This window comes from Bubalus bubalis, chromosome 2 (genome assembly GCF_019923935.1).
Source record: "Bubalus bubalis isolate 160015118507 breed Murrah chromosome 2, NDDB_SH_1, whole genome shotgun sequence".
NCBI lineage: Eukaryota > Metazoa > Chordata > Mammalia > Artiodactyla > Bovidae > Bubalus > Bubalus bubalis.
In genome coordinates this window covers 170573396-170588466 of record NC_059158.1, presented here as the reverse complement: position 1 = coordinate 170588466, position 15071 = coordinate 170573396, and the positions used below count along the sequence as shown (strand labels likewise).

Here is a 15071-nt window from a genome sequence, read left to right as displayed (position 1 = left end):
TTAAGATTCAAGTTAATCATTTTATGGGCCCAGGATAAACCATTTGGTGTCAAGATTATCCCAAAATGCATCTTATGGGTGAGGGGCCTGGTGCTATTCTGAATTTTAAGACATTCCTTTCTTTCATTAACAGACTGCTAGTGACTATATAACATCCAGCTGAAGACTAGCAGGGGGGTACTCTTTCTGCCCCCTTCTGATGCCTGTGTCAGAAGCTTTCTCTATCTCCTTTATACTTTAATAAAACTTTATTACACAAAAGCTCTGAGCGATCAAGCCTCGTCTCTGGCCCTGGATTGAATTCTTCTCCTCCAGGGGCCAAGAATCCCGGTGTATTCGCGTGATTCAACAACAACCTTTCAACCCCAACTGTCTGCAGGCTTCTGCCTTCTCAGGGTGGCTCAGAGTTTAGTATGTGGTCAAGAGCAAACTCAGGTGTGCCCCTTCCCCTTTGCTGAGATGGTTGTCAGGGGAAGAGGGAAAGACAGAGACTTCAGATCCTCTCTCCAGCCTGTGAGAGAGCCTGGACCAACCGAGTCAGGTCCCCACATCCAGCCAGAGGGCTGGTGAAGCAGACATCCGCTAGAGCGATGGTTTCTGCTCAATGGCCTCTAAGTGTAACTTCCTCCAGTTGTGAGTAGAGTTCTCACCCAGCAACATTTGAAGATGAAGGGAGGGGTTTCCACCTTCTCTTTCACTTCTGATGTTTCTTTCCCCCAAAGGAACAAGATGCACAGTGGTCAGGATAGACCCCAGGACTCCAATGAGGACTTCTTTACCAGTGGGTAGGGTCTCAGTGGTACCAGGTCCTACACATATGTGGACCCCTCTCTCGTCCCCCTCACTCCAGGGGGTAGCAGGACTACTGAGCTGAGCCTCGTCTGGGCAGGACTGTCCTCTGCCCCTGACTCCCTGGGGCACGGGGTCCACACAAGGCTGGCACAGACCACACCTGCCTTGTCTAGGGTCCCTTCTCTCTCTCCTCTCTGTTCCTGGGTGGCTGGTGGACCAAGTCAGGGCTGTGCTGTGTGTTGACATAAATGTGCCAATTTTTCTGTATTCTGTTTAGGACGTTCAAGGTGAACACCTGGAATTAGAGACCACCTAGCAGAGGCTGGGCACACAATACACAGGACAGACACTCCTGAGCTGGGGCTGCTCCTGGCCCCTGGTGGAGACCTTCCTGTGGGCCAGAGAAAGCTGGGCCACACCCAGCACCACACCCATGAGAGCAGTCGGGTGGGGGGTGGGGTCTGAAGCACCCCAAGTCCTCTGTGGAGAAAGCAGTTTCTTTGATCCAGGAATTAATGTCAGACCCACTCAGGTTTGGGAAAGGACAGGTTGCAGGTTGGTCCTATGATAAACCATAATGGAAAACTATAGAGAATGTGTATATACAACTGCATCACTTTGCTGTAAAGTAGAAATTAACACAACATTGTACATCACCTATACCTTCAATTAGAAAAGAAGAAGGAGGAGGAGGTTGAACTCCTCCTACAGACCCTGCTGGAGTGACTGAAGGAAATAAAGAGACTCCTGGGGCATGTTCTGTGGCTGTGAGGAGCACTGAAGCGGGAGACTTTCTGCTATCACAGGAGGAGCCCAGTTATCAGAACTGGAAGCCCACAGAGCAAGAGAGGCCCTGCTTGAGGAGCGACCATAGGGCACAGGATTCGCCAGGGTAATGGGCTTCGCGAGCTTCCAGGAGCAGCTTCCGTTCAGACTTGAGTAGTGGGGGTGGTCTCCACACTGGGAGAGCCCCGTGGGGACCCAAGGCCTGTCCCTGAGATGAGACAGTGGGATCTGGGATTTGAACCTGCAGCGCAGGAGAAAGCAGCAGCAACTGTGGCCCCTGGGGCCAGAGGATCAAGACCCCCGGCTCCTCCATGAGAGCTGAAGTGAAGAGGGGTGGGCACCTGGGACCCATGGTTATGCTCAGGCCGGCTCCAGGGTCCTCTTCCAGGGCAGCCCCTCAGTCAGCAGGGCTCACCTGGACCCCCTGCTCCTCCCCACTCCTGGGAGACTCTGGTTGGGGTGGGGGGGTGGAAGGGGTGAGTCTGCGCCTTGCTGGGTCTCCCTGGGCTCGTCCTGCCTGCAGAGGCCGGGGCTCTGTCAGCCCCTCCAAGGTCAAGTGCACTGGGTCAGGGCTGGGGGAGTGGGGTGGGGTGGGTGTGAGTGCTTGGAGCTGTGTGATGCTGTGTGGATGAGCCCGATTCTGAGGTTCAGTTCAGGGATTTCTTTTTCTGCCACATGCTAAGCCACAGTGCTAAGCCCGATCCAGCTTTTACCATGAAGAAAGCCGATATTTTGATCACCATCTAGCTCACCTTTTTGCCTGAGAGTCAATTTCGAACACAAGTGGGGAGGGTTTATACTCAGAATTTGGGGTTCTTCTCTATGACTTTCCTGGGATTTTCCCCTCTCTTCCCAGAAAACCTGGTTGCCCTGGGCTTCTTCCCTGGCTCTGCTGACCAGAGACAAGGTGGGCTTCCCACCAGAGTTTCAGCCGCCTCATGCAAAACTGGGGCAGCTCTCAGAGCCAAGTAATAATAAACAGGAAACAGTCATCCTGGCTGCTTCCGGCGAGTTTCAACGTCTCTCCTTCACCAACCTGCTTCTGTACACTTTCTAGAAGCCCTGGCAGCTGTTCTTTACCTACTGTCCTCACAGGAACGTCCTCCCGCCCAGTTTCCATGAGAGAGGTGAATTTTGTTCTCTCTTCCAGACAACAGGGTGGATGCTGATGCCCTGGGGTCCACACTGAGAGGTTCAGGCTGAGGGGTCATGTCCAAGTGACCCAGACCCCAAAAGCACCAGGTCCTCCTGCAGTTTCTGGGGACACAGCCACGCTCCACCCAGGTAAGACCACAGCCAGGCTCCTCTGCAGCCAGCATCCCACATCTGCATGCAGGTTAATGGAACGGACAGAGGTGACAGGCTTAGTGGCCATCCTTGCCCTTGGCTGTCCAAGGGAGTGGAGTGGATGCTCTCAGCCTGAATCTCCAAAGCACAGGCGGTGGAATCACAGTCAACCTGCTCTGTTTGATTCCAGGAATGTGCCCCTCACTCCCAGTCTCTGTAGCCTCTCTGACTGGCCTGGACCACCCCATTCCTCCCCTTAGACATAAGACTTCACTAGTGGTCCCTGAGTTGAATTCCGCGGGTCAACTGCGTTATCCTTGTTTGTCCAGCCCACTCCACCCCTTTGTAGACAGACCTGGATTCCTTTGGGTGAGGACTTTCCCTCTTTGTATGTAGGCATAGAAGGAATGTTAATCAAGACACTGGCCATTGAGCAAGCCGGGCCAGCCAGACTCCCTTCAGGGAGTTAAGCTCTCAGGTGAGGTTTATTAAGGAGCTCAAATACAGTTGGATAACATTTGTTCAGTGGCAGCTCCTTAACAAGACGGAGATGTTTACTGTGTGTCCATGTGTGCTCCGTCTTGTCCGACTCTTTGTGACCCCATGGACTGTAGCCACCAGCCTCCTCAGTCCATAGGATTTTTCAGGCAAGAACACTGGAGTGGGTTTCCATTTCCTCCTCCAGGGGATCTCCCAACCCAGGGATATCCTGTTAAGTGCCAGACCACTTAACCCCTAAAAACTTGCCTATATGACATGTCTTCAAATCTTAAAAGGTTTATGTCTCATCACTGGGGGTGTGTGTGACTCAACTAGGGTTTTAGAACACTCCACACTTCTTGCTCATCAGGTCCAATTAACATACTGTCATTGTGATAGTTAATGATATGTGTCAACTTTACTGGACCATGAGGTGTGCAGATTACCCCTAGACGTCTTTGAAGGTGTTTCTGGATGACATCAGTATTTGAATATGTGGGCTCAGTAAAGTAGATGGCCCTCCTCAAGGTAAGCAGGCAGCATCCAATCTGTTAAGGGCCTAAATAAAAAAAAAGTGAAGGAGGGACATTTGTTCTCTTCTTGCCTGCCTAGTTGGGCTGGGACAGGTGTATCTAATGCTATTGGATTGGAAGTTATGCCTTTGGCTCCCCTGGTTCTTGGGCCTTCAGTCTTGGACTGGACTTACCACTGTTACTGGGTCTCTGGCTTGCAAATGGCATCTCATGGGACTTCTCAGCCTCATATTCACATTAACCAATTCCCATTTCATACATATAAACAAACATGTATATGTGTATGTGTGTGGTCAATCGTATCCTACTCTTTGTGGCCCCAGGGACTGTAGCCTTCCAGGCTCTTCTGTCCATGGAATTTTCCAGGCAAGAATGCTGGAATGGGTTGCCACTTCATACTCCAGGAGATCTGCCCAACCCAGGCATTGAGCCTGCTCTCTTGTGCTTCCTGCATTGGCAGCTGAATTTTTACCACTAGTACCACCTGGGAAGCATATATATATATATACTCACACATATACTTATATCTTTCAGTGTCATATATTTTTGCCTTTTCATACTGTTCATGGGGTTCTCAAGGCAAGAATACTGAAGTGGTTTGCCATTTCCTTCTTGAGTGGACCACATTTTGTCAGAATTATCCACCATGACCCATCTGTCTTGGGTGGTCCTACACGGCATGGCTCATAGTTCCAATGAGCTAGACAAGGCTGTGGTTCATGTGATCAGTTTGGTCAGTTTCCTGTGATTGTGGTTTTCATTCTGTCTGCCCTCTGATGAATAAGGATAAGAAGCTTATGGAAGCTTCCTGATGGGAGAGACTGAATATGGATGTGAGAGTTGGACCATAAAAAAAGCTGAGTGTAGAAGAATTGATGCTTTTGAACTGCGGTGTTGGAGAAGACTCTTGAGAGTCCCTTGGACAGCAAAGAGATCAAACAAATTAATCCTAAAGGAAATCAGCCGTGAATATTCATTGGAAGGACTGGTGCTGAAGCTCCAATATTTTGGCTACCTGATGCGAAGAACTGACTCATTTGAAAAGACCCTGATGCTGGGAAAGATTGAGGGCAGGAGGAGAAGGGGATGACAGAGGATGACATGGTTGGATGGCATCACCGACTCAATGGACTTGAGTTTGCATAAACTCTGGAAGTTGGTGATGGACAGGGAGGCCTGGCATGCTGCAGTCCATGGGGTTGCAAAGAGTTGGACATGACTGAGTGACTGAACTAAACTGATATTGTCATTAGGCAAACATTTATATATGGACTTCCCTGGTGGCTCAGATGGTAAAGAATCTGCCTGCAATGAGGGAGACCTGGGTTTGATCCTGGGGTCAGGAAGATTCTGTGGAGAAGGAAATGGTTTACCCACTCCAATATTCTTGCCTGATGAATCCCAAAGGCAGAGGAACCTGGCAGGCTACAGTCCATGGGGTGGCAAAGAGTTGGACATGACTGAGCATCAGTTCAGTTCAGTTCAGTCACTCAGTTGTGTCCGACTCTTTGTGACCCCATGAACCACAGCATGCCAGGCCTCCCTGTCCATCACCAACTCCCGGAGTTTACTCAAGCTCATGTCCATTGAGTCGGTGATGCCATCCAACCATCTCCTCTTCTGTCATCCCTTTCTCTTCCAGCCTTCAATCTTTCCCAACATCAGGGTCTTTTCAAATGAGTCAGCTCTTTGCATCAGGTGGCCAAAGTATTGGAGTTTCAGCTTCAGCATCAGTCCTTCCAATGAACACCCAGGACTGATCTCCTTTAGGATGGACTGGTTGGATCTCCTTGTAGTCCAAGGGACTCTCAAGAATCTTATCCAACACCACTGTTCAAAAGCATCAATTTTTCTGAGCTCAGCTTTCTTTATAGTCCAACTCTCACATCCATACATGACCACTGGAAAAACCATAGCCTTGACTAGATGGACCTTTGTTGACAAAGTAATGTCTCTGCTTTTCAATATGCTACCTAGGTTGGTCATAACTTTCCTTCCAAGGAGTAAGCGTCTTTTAATTTCATGGCTGCAATCACCATCTGCAGTGATTTTGGAGCCCAGAAAAATAAAGTCAGGCACTGTTTCCACATCTATTTGCCATGAAGTGATGGGACAGGCTGCCATGATCTTAGCTTTCTAAATGTTGAGCTTTAAGCCAACTTTTTCACTCTCTTCTTTCACTTTCATCAAGAGGCTCTTTAGTTCTTCACTTTCTGCCATAAGGGTGGTGTCATCTGCATATCTGAGGTTATTGATATTTCTCCTGGCAATCTTGATTCCAGCTTGTGCCTCCTCCAGCCCAGCGTTTCTCATGAAGCACTCTGCTGCTGCTGCTGCTGCTGCTGCTGCTAAGTCACTTCAGTCGTGTCCAACTCTGTGGGACCCCATAGACGACAGCCCACCAGGCTCCCCTGTCCCTGGGATTCTCCAGGCAAGAACACTGGAGTGGGTTGCCATTTCCTTCTCCAATGGATGAAAGTGAAAAGTGAAAGGGAAGTCGCTCAGTCATGTCCAACTCTTAGCGACCCCATGGACTGCAGCCCACCAGGCTCCTCCATCCATGGGATTCCCCAGGCAAGAGTACTGGAGTAGGGTGCCACTGCCTTCTCCGCATGATGTACTCTGCATATAAGTTAAATAAGCAGGGTGACAATATACAGCCTTGACGTACTCCTTTTCCTATATATACAAGCATCAATATAGTGGACCAATGTAACATACTGCAGAGTGTCCAGACGGACTTTGCCCCTTCAGCATATACTGTGACAGAGAGCAAAAGAATTCACATAGCCCTGGGGCCAGACTGTAAACACATACTATTGTCCAGTCCCTGTGAATGTGAAGTGCCTCTTATCCTACTTCCCACTGGATATTTTTAAAGTACATTTTCCATACTAATAACTGCATGATACGTACCATAGGCCATGCTGATCTGCTCTAAGATAGCATACCTATTAAAAGCACAACGGTGTAATTGGGGCTGCTATTGGTTAGTTTCTAGTGGTCATTTAGCAGCTTTTGCAGAAGCCAGACTGCTGTTCAAAGAGGTAAAGAGGACTAGAGCCCTTGGATCCTTAAATCTTTATCTGTGGCACTCATCTTTGTGATTCCCTCATTCCCCAGGAATACAATTTTCTTTCAACTTATTTTCACCAACGGAAACTTCAATTTCAAGGCCTTCTGATTGGCCTTTCCTAAGACAGTCATTGCTATTTCAGAGGTTAAAGAACCAGCTCAGCTAACTGCTATGTATGTTCTCATCATCCTCACACCAAGGAACTGGGGTGATGATGGCTGGGTGGCTCTGTGGATTGAGTGGACTCTGTTAGATGGACATTACCTTACTGCTATACTCAAACAAGAACTGTGATGGTGCTTTGGGCCCCAGGAACTAGCATCAACTCAAATGCTGTAACAACCTGTAACAACCGTTAAAAGATCTGTGCATTTTTCTTTGTCTGCCATATGGATACTTGCATAAATGGCCTTAGGGCATTTTGGTGAAGAACTCAGGGAATGACCACATTTGCAATTTGTTATGAGACCTGCCCTCATTTCCATGGGCAGGTCCTAGATTTGGCTCAGGTCTGGAAACTGGGCAAGGGATCTTTATTTTTGATTGGGGCAGCTGATCTCAGCAATCTGTTCATCCATTTTTAAACTCTTTGCAATATGCTGTTGGCTGCCCACCTGTCTATAGGCTTAAGGTGTACAGCATTAATGATTTGATCTATATAATCACAAAGTGATTATCACAAGAAGTTTAGCGTCCAAGTCCTATTAACTATCTTCATAGACATCTATGAGCCAGGGCCCTCACTGTCATTCTAACCTCACTACACGTTACAATTAGGGTTTCATCTTGCTCTGACACTTGCCATCTTGCTGCCACCTGGCATCTATCATTCTGGAATCCTATCCCTGCCATTGCTACTTGGGAATCCAGTTCTGTAAGACATTCCTCCATTATGGCAACCTACAGAGGACCAGAGGACAGCCTACGCTGAGCATCGCAAGGATGCTGATGCCCCTCAGCTGTGTGCTCCTCAGCACCTTGTTGAGTTAGTGTCTGTGAGGCCTCTTGAGAAGCACAGGCACCTGGTGGAGGGGTTTTCACGTTGGAGGAAGTAGAGCTGTGCCACCCTCCTAGGCTTTTGGATCTTCTTTTCCTGGTGGGTCTGGTATCCCTGCTTCCACTACACCCGGTGTGTACCGTGCTTTACACAAAGCCTTGTTTTAATTAAAGATTTTTATTAGACATTTTTCTTCCAGCTTCATTGAGATATAACTGACATACAACACTGTATACGCTTAAGGTGTACAGCATAATAATTTGACATATATATATATATCATGAAATGATGGCCGTGATAAGTTTAGTGAACATCCATTATTTCATAGAAGTACAACATGAAAGGAACAGAAACGCATTCCTCCCTTATGCTAACCTACAGAGGAGAGCCCCAAAGAGCAGCGCAAGGATGCTGGTGCCCCTCAGCTGTGTGCTCCTTATCACCTTGTTAAATTAGTGCTTTATATATATCAGATCAGATCAGATCAGATCAGTCGCTCAATCGTGTCCGACTCTTTGCGACCCCATGAATCGCAGCACGCCAGGCCTCCCTGTCCAGCACCAACTCCCAGAGTTCACTCAGACTCACATCCATCGAGTCAGTGATGCCATCCAGCCATCTCATCCTCTGTCGTCCCCTTCTCCTCCTGCCCCCAATCCCTCCCAGCATCAGAGTCTTTTCCAATGAGTCAACTCTTCGCATGAGGTGGCCAAAGTACTGGAGTTTCAGCTTTAGCATCATTCCTTCCAAAGAAATCCCATATACACATAAATATATATACATATATATACACACACATAATGATTTGACTATATACATAGTAAAGTGATTGCCACAATAAGTTTAATGACCATGTTCTAGTAACTATCTTCATAAACATCTATGGGCCAGGGCTCCAGCTGTCATTCGAACCATATATGTGTGTGTGTGTGTATATATATATATGTATATGCCCCTGGTGGTCCTTAAAGGCATACATATATGTCTGTGTGTATATGTGTGTGTATATATATATATACACATACGTGTGTGACACACATATACATATACTTATATGTATGCCTTTAAAAGCTACTAGGAACATACTTGAATAATCCCTTTTGGCCCTTGCCAGGGTAATTAAACTTCTTGGCACAGAGGAGTGCTTCTGTATTAACAATTTTTCCTTTTCTTGTTTCATATTCCCCTTCTTTGCCCAGGATTCACCCCTAGACTCCTGATACCTGCTGTACATGTTGGTCAGTCCTGCAACTCTGCTAGGGTAAATCCTTGCAGCTTGCAAGAGGACCCAGGACTTTCCCAGTGGGGTCCTGCTGGGAGGACTCTGCAGAGTCTTCATTCAAGCAAGATTAGGATTGGGGAAGGGTGGGGATCTGTCTTCCAACCAGGGGGAAGGGACTCTTCTGCAGGGCCCATGCATTCAGGGAGACCTGAGGTTCAAAGTTCTCACTTGCATCTACCTGGGAAGCCCAACTCTGATTCAGGGGTCACTTCTTTTTCACTAGGGCTCTGCCTTTGGCGCAGGAGCCCATCTTAAGTTTAGGCTTCAGTCTTCCCCCATGTTCTCCCATTCTTAAAATTAGAGTCTGTGTCAGGACTTCCTTACTGTCTGCCTTCCAGCTGCAGGTATGAGGGTCTGTTTGCTTCAGGTGGCGATTAAGAGATTTTGTCCTTTTTGTTATAGGGGACTGGAATACAAAAGTAGGAAGTCAAGAAACACCTGGAGTAACAGGCAAATTTGGCCTTGGAGTACAAAATGAAGCAGGGTAAAGGCTAATAGAGTTTTGCCAAGATAATACACTGGTCATAGCAAACATAACACAAGAGAAGACTTTACACATGGACACCACCAGATGGCCAATACCAAAATCAGATTGATTATATTCTTTACAGCCAAAGATGGAGAAACTCTATACAGACAGCAAAAACAAGACTGGGAGCTGACTGTGGCTCAGATCATGAACTCCTTATTGCCAAATTCAGACTTAAACTGAAGAAAGTAGGGAAAACCATTCAGGTATGACCTAAATCAAATCCCTTATGATCATACAGTGGAAGTGACAAACAGATTCAAGGAATTAGATCTGATAGACAGAGTGCCTGAAGAACTGTAGACAGAGGCTCATGACATTGTACAGGAGGCAGTGATGAAGACCATCCCCAAAAAATGAAATGCAAAAAAGGCAAAATGGTTGTCTGAGGAGCCCTTACAAATAGCTGTGAAAAGAAGAGAAGATAAAGGCAAAGGAGAAAAGGAAAAATATACCCATTTGAATGCAGAGTTTCAAAGAATAGCAAGGAGAGATAAGAAAGCCTTTCTCCGTGATCAATGCAAAGAAATAGAGGAAAACAGCAGAATGGGAAAGACAAGAGATCTCTTCAAGAAAATTACAGATACCAAGGGAACATTTCATGCAAAGATGGGCACAATAAAGGACAGAAATGGTATGGACCTAACAGAAGTAGAAAATATTAAGAAAAGGTGGCAAGAATACACAGAACTATGCAAAAAAGATCTTAGTGACCCAGATAACCACGATGGTGTGATCACTCACCTAGAGCCAGACATCCTGGAATGTGAAGTCAAGTGGGCCTTAAGAAGCCTCACTACAAAGCTAGTGGAGGTGATGGAATTTCAGTTGAGCTATTTCAAATCCTAAAAGATGATGCTGTGAAAGTGCTGCACTCAATATGTCAGCAAATTTGGAAAATTCAGCAGTGGCCACAGGAATGGAAAAGGTCAGTTTTTATTCTAATCCCAAAGAAAGGTAATGCCAAAGGATGTTCAAACTACTGCACAATTGCACTCATCTCACACACTAGTAAACTCAAAATTCTCCAAGCCAGCCTTCAACAGTACATGAACTGTGAACTTCCAGATGTTAAAGCTGGATTTAGAAAAGGCAGAAGAACAAGAGATCAAATTGCCAACATCAGCTGGATCATCGAAAAAGCAAGAAAGTTCCAGAAAAACATCTATTTCTGCTTTATTGACTATGTCAAAACCTTTGACTGTGTGGATCACAACAAACTGTGGAAAATTCTTAAAGAGATGGAAATATTAGACCACCTGGCCTGCCTCCTGAGAAATCTGTATGCAGGTCAAGAAGCAACGGTTAGAACTGGACATGGAACAACAGACTGGTTCCAAATCAGGAAAGGAGCATGTCAAGGCTATATATTTTCACCCTGCTTATTTAAATTATATGCAAAGTACATCATGCAAAATGCCAGGCTGGAGGAAGCACAAGCTGCAATCAAGATTGTGGGAGAAATACCAATAATCTCAGATATGCAGATGATACCAGCCTTATGGCAGAAAGCTAAAAACTAAAGAGTCTCTTGATGAAAGTGAAAGAGGAAAGTGAAAAGTCTGGCTTAAAACTCAACATTCAGAAAAGTAAGATCATGGCCTCTGGTCCCATCACTTCATGGCAAATAGATTGGGAAACAATGGAAACAGTGGCTGACTTTATTTTTCTGGGCTCCAAAATCACTGCAGATGGTGACTGCAGCCATGAAATTAAAAGACACTTGCTCCTTGGAAGAAAAGTCATGACCAAACTAGACAGCATATTAAAAAGCAGAGACATTACTTTGCCAACAAAGGTCCATCTAGTCAAAACTGTGGTTTTTCCAGTAGTCATGTATGGATGTAAGAGTTGGAGTATAAAGAAAGCTGAGTGCCAAAGAGTTGATGCTTTTGAACTGTGGTGTTGGAGAAGACTCTTAGGAGTCCCTTGGACTGCAAGGAGATCCAACCAGTTCATCCTAAAGGAAATCAGTCCTGAATATTCATTGGAAGGACTGATGTTGAGGCTGAAACTCCAATACTTTGGCCACCTGATGCGAAGAACTGACTCATTTGAGAAGATCGAGATGCTGGGAAAGATTGAAGGTGGGAGGAGAAGGGGATGACAGAGGATGAGATGGTTGGATGGCATCACTGACTCAATGGACATGAGTTTGAGTAGACTCTGGGAGCTGGTGATGGACAGGGAAGCCTGACATGCTGCAGTCCATGGGGTGGCAAAGAGTCGGACACTACTGAGCAACTGAACTGAACTGAAGAGATTTAAGCCTGCCATTTACTCTTTTCAATATATTAGGGGCACTCAATGATAGCCACCAAAATCCAGTTTTTTAGTCATTTATTCTTTTGTAAATGCCAAAGAATTTCACCCACTGTATACCTTCTTGCCTTTATCTCATCCAGTTTCCTACAAGTGAATGTTTGGCAACTGCACTATTGGAGCACGACCATCAGTACACTACCCAACAGGCTGCGATCCAGCTTCAGAGCCCATTCTCAGCCTGCTTGCTAGGACCATGATCTTAAGTTGAGTTCCCTAGAAACAGACTCTGCAATAAAGTCTCTTACGTAAGTAATTTATTTTGTATTTCTTTGCTAGAAAGGAATGAGGGAAGCAGGACAGTATTGGGCCAAAAGGTAAGGATGGATATTCAGACAGGCTCCAGCCTGATCCCATGGGATGCACAGAGCATCCAGGTTGGGTCGACTGGAGGCCGGCCCCCAGGCCAAGGGCGTGTCACCTCCAGGTGAAGTTGGCTCCACTTGGCTGAAGGCAGTGCTCTGGGGAGGGGTGGCATCAGCAGCCAACCCTTCATGCAGCTGGGGAATGAGACATTTGGCCAAAAGAGGAATTTCCAGGACACCAACAACATCCATTATTCCATTATTCATTTGTTTTCTGAAGAGCAAACACTTCCTTGAAATTCTTCTCAAATTCTGCCTCCAGTCTAAGCCCCATTTGGCCAAAATCATTGAACTGGAAAAAAATAATAAAATGATAAAAAAATAATGATCTTTATTATCGATATCACTGGACACCCTGCAACTGAGGACGATCAAGGCTCTTTTATCTTTGACATCCTGAGTTATGTGAACCAGGTTATGCGAAAAAACTTATGCAGCCAAGAGTAACTTATGCTTTCTCAAGAGCATGATTATTTCATATTAACAGGACAGGAATGGAAAATCATGACCACACTTGGGAGCTCTTACTTTTGGCTGGGTTATTGATTTCAGTAAGAATCAGAAAAGTAATCTGTGTTCTTTGTAATAGTGCAAATAGTACAGGGTGGCTGTGTTAGTTCAGTGACCTTCCTTTCCTGTTGCCATGGAGCCACTAACCCTGTGTGCTGAGTACTGAAACCCATGCGCCCAGAGCCTGTGCTGCACAACAGAAGCTACCACAATGAGAAGCCCCTGTGCTGCAACTAGAGAGTAGCCCCTCACTTGCCCCAACTAGAGAAAGCGCTTACATAGCAACGAATACCCAGTGCAGCCGAAAACAAATAAAATAAAATAAAATTTTAAGAAAGGAAGAGCAAATGAAATGGAAGCAGAGAGAGCCACTTGCCTTGTAAGATGCCCTGTGGTTCTGAAAGATGAGACGCATGTCCTGCATAAACCCTTCCACATGGGAGTAGCCCTGCTCATTCAGCCTCTTCTTGATCTTGTCCAGCCACATGGGTTCCTTGAGGTTTTTAGAAGCCTCTTTAATCTAGGGAAAAACATATGTCACTGGGAGCATTACTGGCAGAGTTCAACGTGTGCCTCTTGTGGAGTCCCATCAAATCTGGTAGAAACACAACAAGGTAACGATAACAGGAGCTCATTCTCTTGCTCCTGTGGGATTCCAGCCTCAACTATCACAGGTGCCAGTTTCCAGATGGGGTAACATCATGGCACCTGTGATTACTTATGATCAGTGTGCATCTCTGTGTGCTCAGTTGTGTATGATTCTGTGTGGCCCCCTAGACTGTAGTCCACCAGGCTCCTGTCCTTGGGATTTTCCAGGCAAGAATACTGGATTGGATTGCCCTTTCCTACTCCAGGGGATCTCCTCGAACCCACATCTCCTCTGTGTCCTACATTGGCAGGTGGGTTCTTTACCACTAGCACAACCTGGGAAGCCCTTGTTGTGGTTACTTACATAATAATAATATGGAATCTTCGCAAAAAAGCTGCTCTCTGAATGGCAATAGACCTTCAAGAGGAGGAACTCACATTTCTGCAAAAGAAGGAAGCTGTGAACAAAAAGCAGCTTGAAGACATTGAGCCCCATACACACACCCAGGCCAAGCATGACTCATACCAGTCTCTGGAAGTTTCCCCAGATGGGGATGGCTCTTGGATACAGACGTGCAATGGCTGCAAACAAGTCCTGGTGTGACTTGTGTGTGACTGAGTCATGGCTCACCCTGTGGTTGCCTTCCCCCTACCCTGTGCTTGACTTTTCACACTTGGGAAGGCTTGGGTTCCCGTCTGACTTACCAGCTGCTCCTCCGACTGCATCAGCCTCGCCAGGACCTCAGATTCCCCGAGACCCTGCTGGTTTCCTGAAGACTCCTTCATCCTGCAGAAGGTGCAACTCCACGGGTCCCTGCGGGGCCGGGAATAAGTGAGCGAGGACAAGGTCCCCAGAAACACCTGCCACTCCCATGTCTGCCACCGTCCTCCTTTCAGGAACATTGGTGGACACAGCTCTGGGAGGAAGGGGGAGGAAGGAAGACCTCCAGAGTCTCCAAGACTACAATATGGGGTCTGAGTCAATGACCCCCACTACAGTGTGTGGAGCTGGTGTCAGAGTGAGTGGGAGGCTCTGTGCCCACTTCTGGGAGCACAAGGAATCCTGTCCGCCTGGCCTGCGTGTCAAAACTGGGCCTTGCCCCTGGGGTCCTCCGGCTTCCCTCAGCCCATTAATAATGTGACAAAATGAGGGAACCAGCCCATGCTTCCTGTGTTTTCTGAATAAGCACAGAACAGCCAACTCATTGCAAAAGACCCTGATGCTGGGAAAGACTGAAGGCAGGAGGAGAAGGGGACGACAGATGATGAGATGGTTGGATGGCATCACCGACTCAATGGACATGAGTTTGAACAAACTCTGGGAGATGGTGAAGGACAGGGAAGCCTGGGTCGTAGAGTCGGATACGACTGAGTGGCTGAACAACAGCAGCAACACCACTAAACAAGTGCATTTCCACCCCTGTGACCAGGAGTCAGGTTGGCAAACTTCTAGCAAAGGACAGGAGCTTGGTGGACAAAGGACCTGGCTACCAGCCTCAGTGTCCTAGAGGAGACTGAGTGGCA

The 15071-nt window shown here is 46.8% G+C and overlaps 1 protein-coding gene and 1 long non-coding RNA gene across 15 annotated transcripts in view; one reads left to right on the top strand and one right to left on the bottom strand.

The window, feature by feature from the left end:
* Nucleotides 1–2727: 2727 nt before the first annotated feature.
* On the top strand, nucleotides 2728–12340 carry LOC112582941. The gene is made up of 2 exons (XR_003107275.2): nucleotides 2728–2862; nucleotides 12168–12340. It is a non-coding gene; the product is annotated as an uncharacterized LOC112582941 (long non-coding RNA).
* The window catches only part of SP140 (SP140 nuclear body protein), an 81321-nt gene continuing 78574 nt past the window's right edge, over nucleotides 12325–15071 (bottom strand). For all 14 annotated transcript variants that reach the window (XM_006047076.3, XM_044937929.1, XM_044937930.1 and 11 more), the window contains 4 exons: nucleotides 14253–14361; nucleotides 13912–13989; nucleotides 13336–13479; nucleotides 12325–12741 (listed from right to left, as the gene is read on the bottom strand). In XM_006047076.3, the coding sequence (XP_006047138.2) occupies nucleotides 12649–12741; nucleotides 13336–13479; nucleotides 13912–13989; nucleotides 14253–14361 (424 nt within the window). In that variant the 3' untranslated portion in view covers nucleotides 12325–12648. The remainder of the gene's footprint in view (nucleotides 12742–13335; nucleotides 13480–13911; nucleotides 13990–14252; nucleotides 14362–15071) is intronic.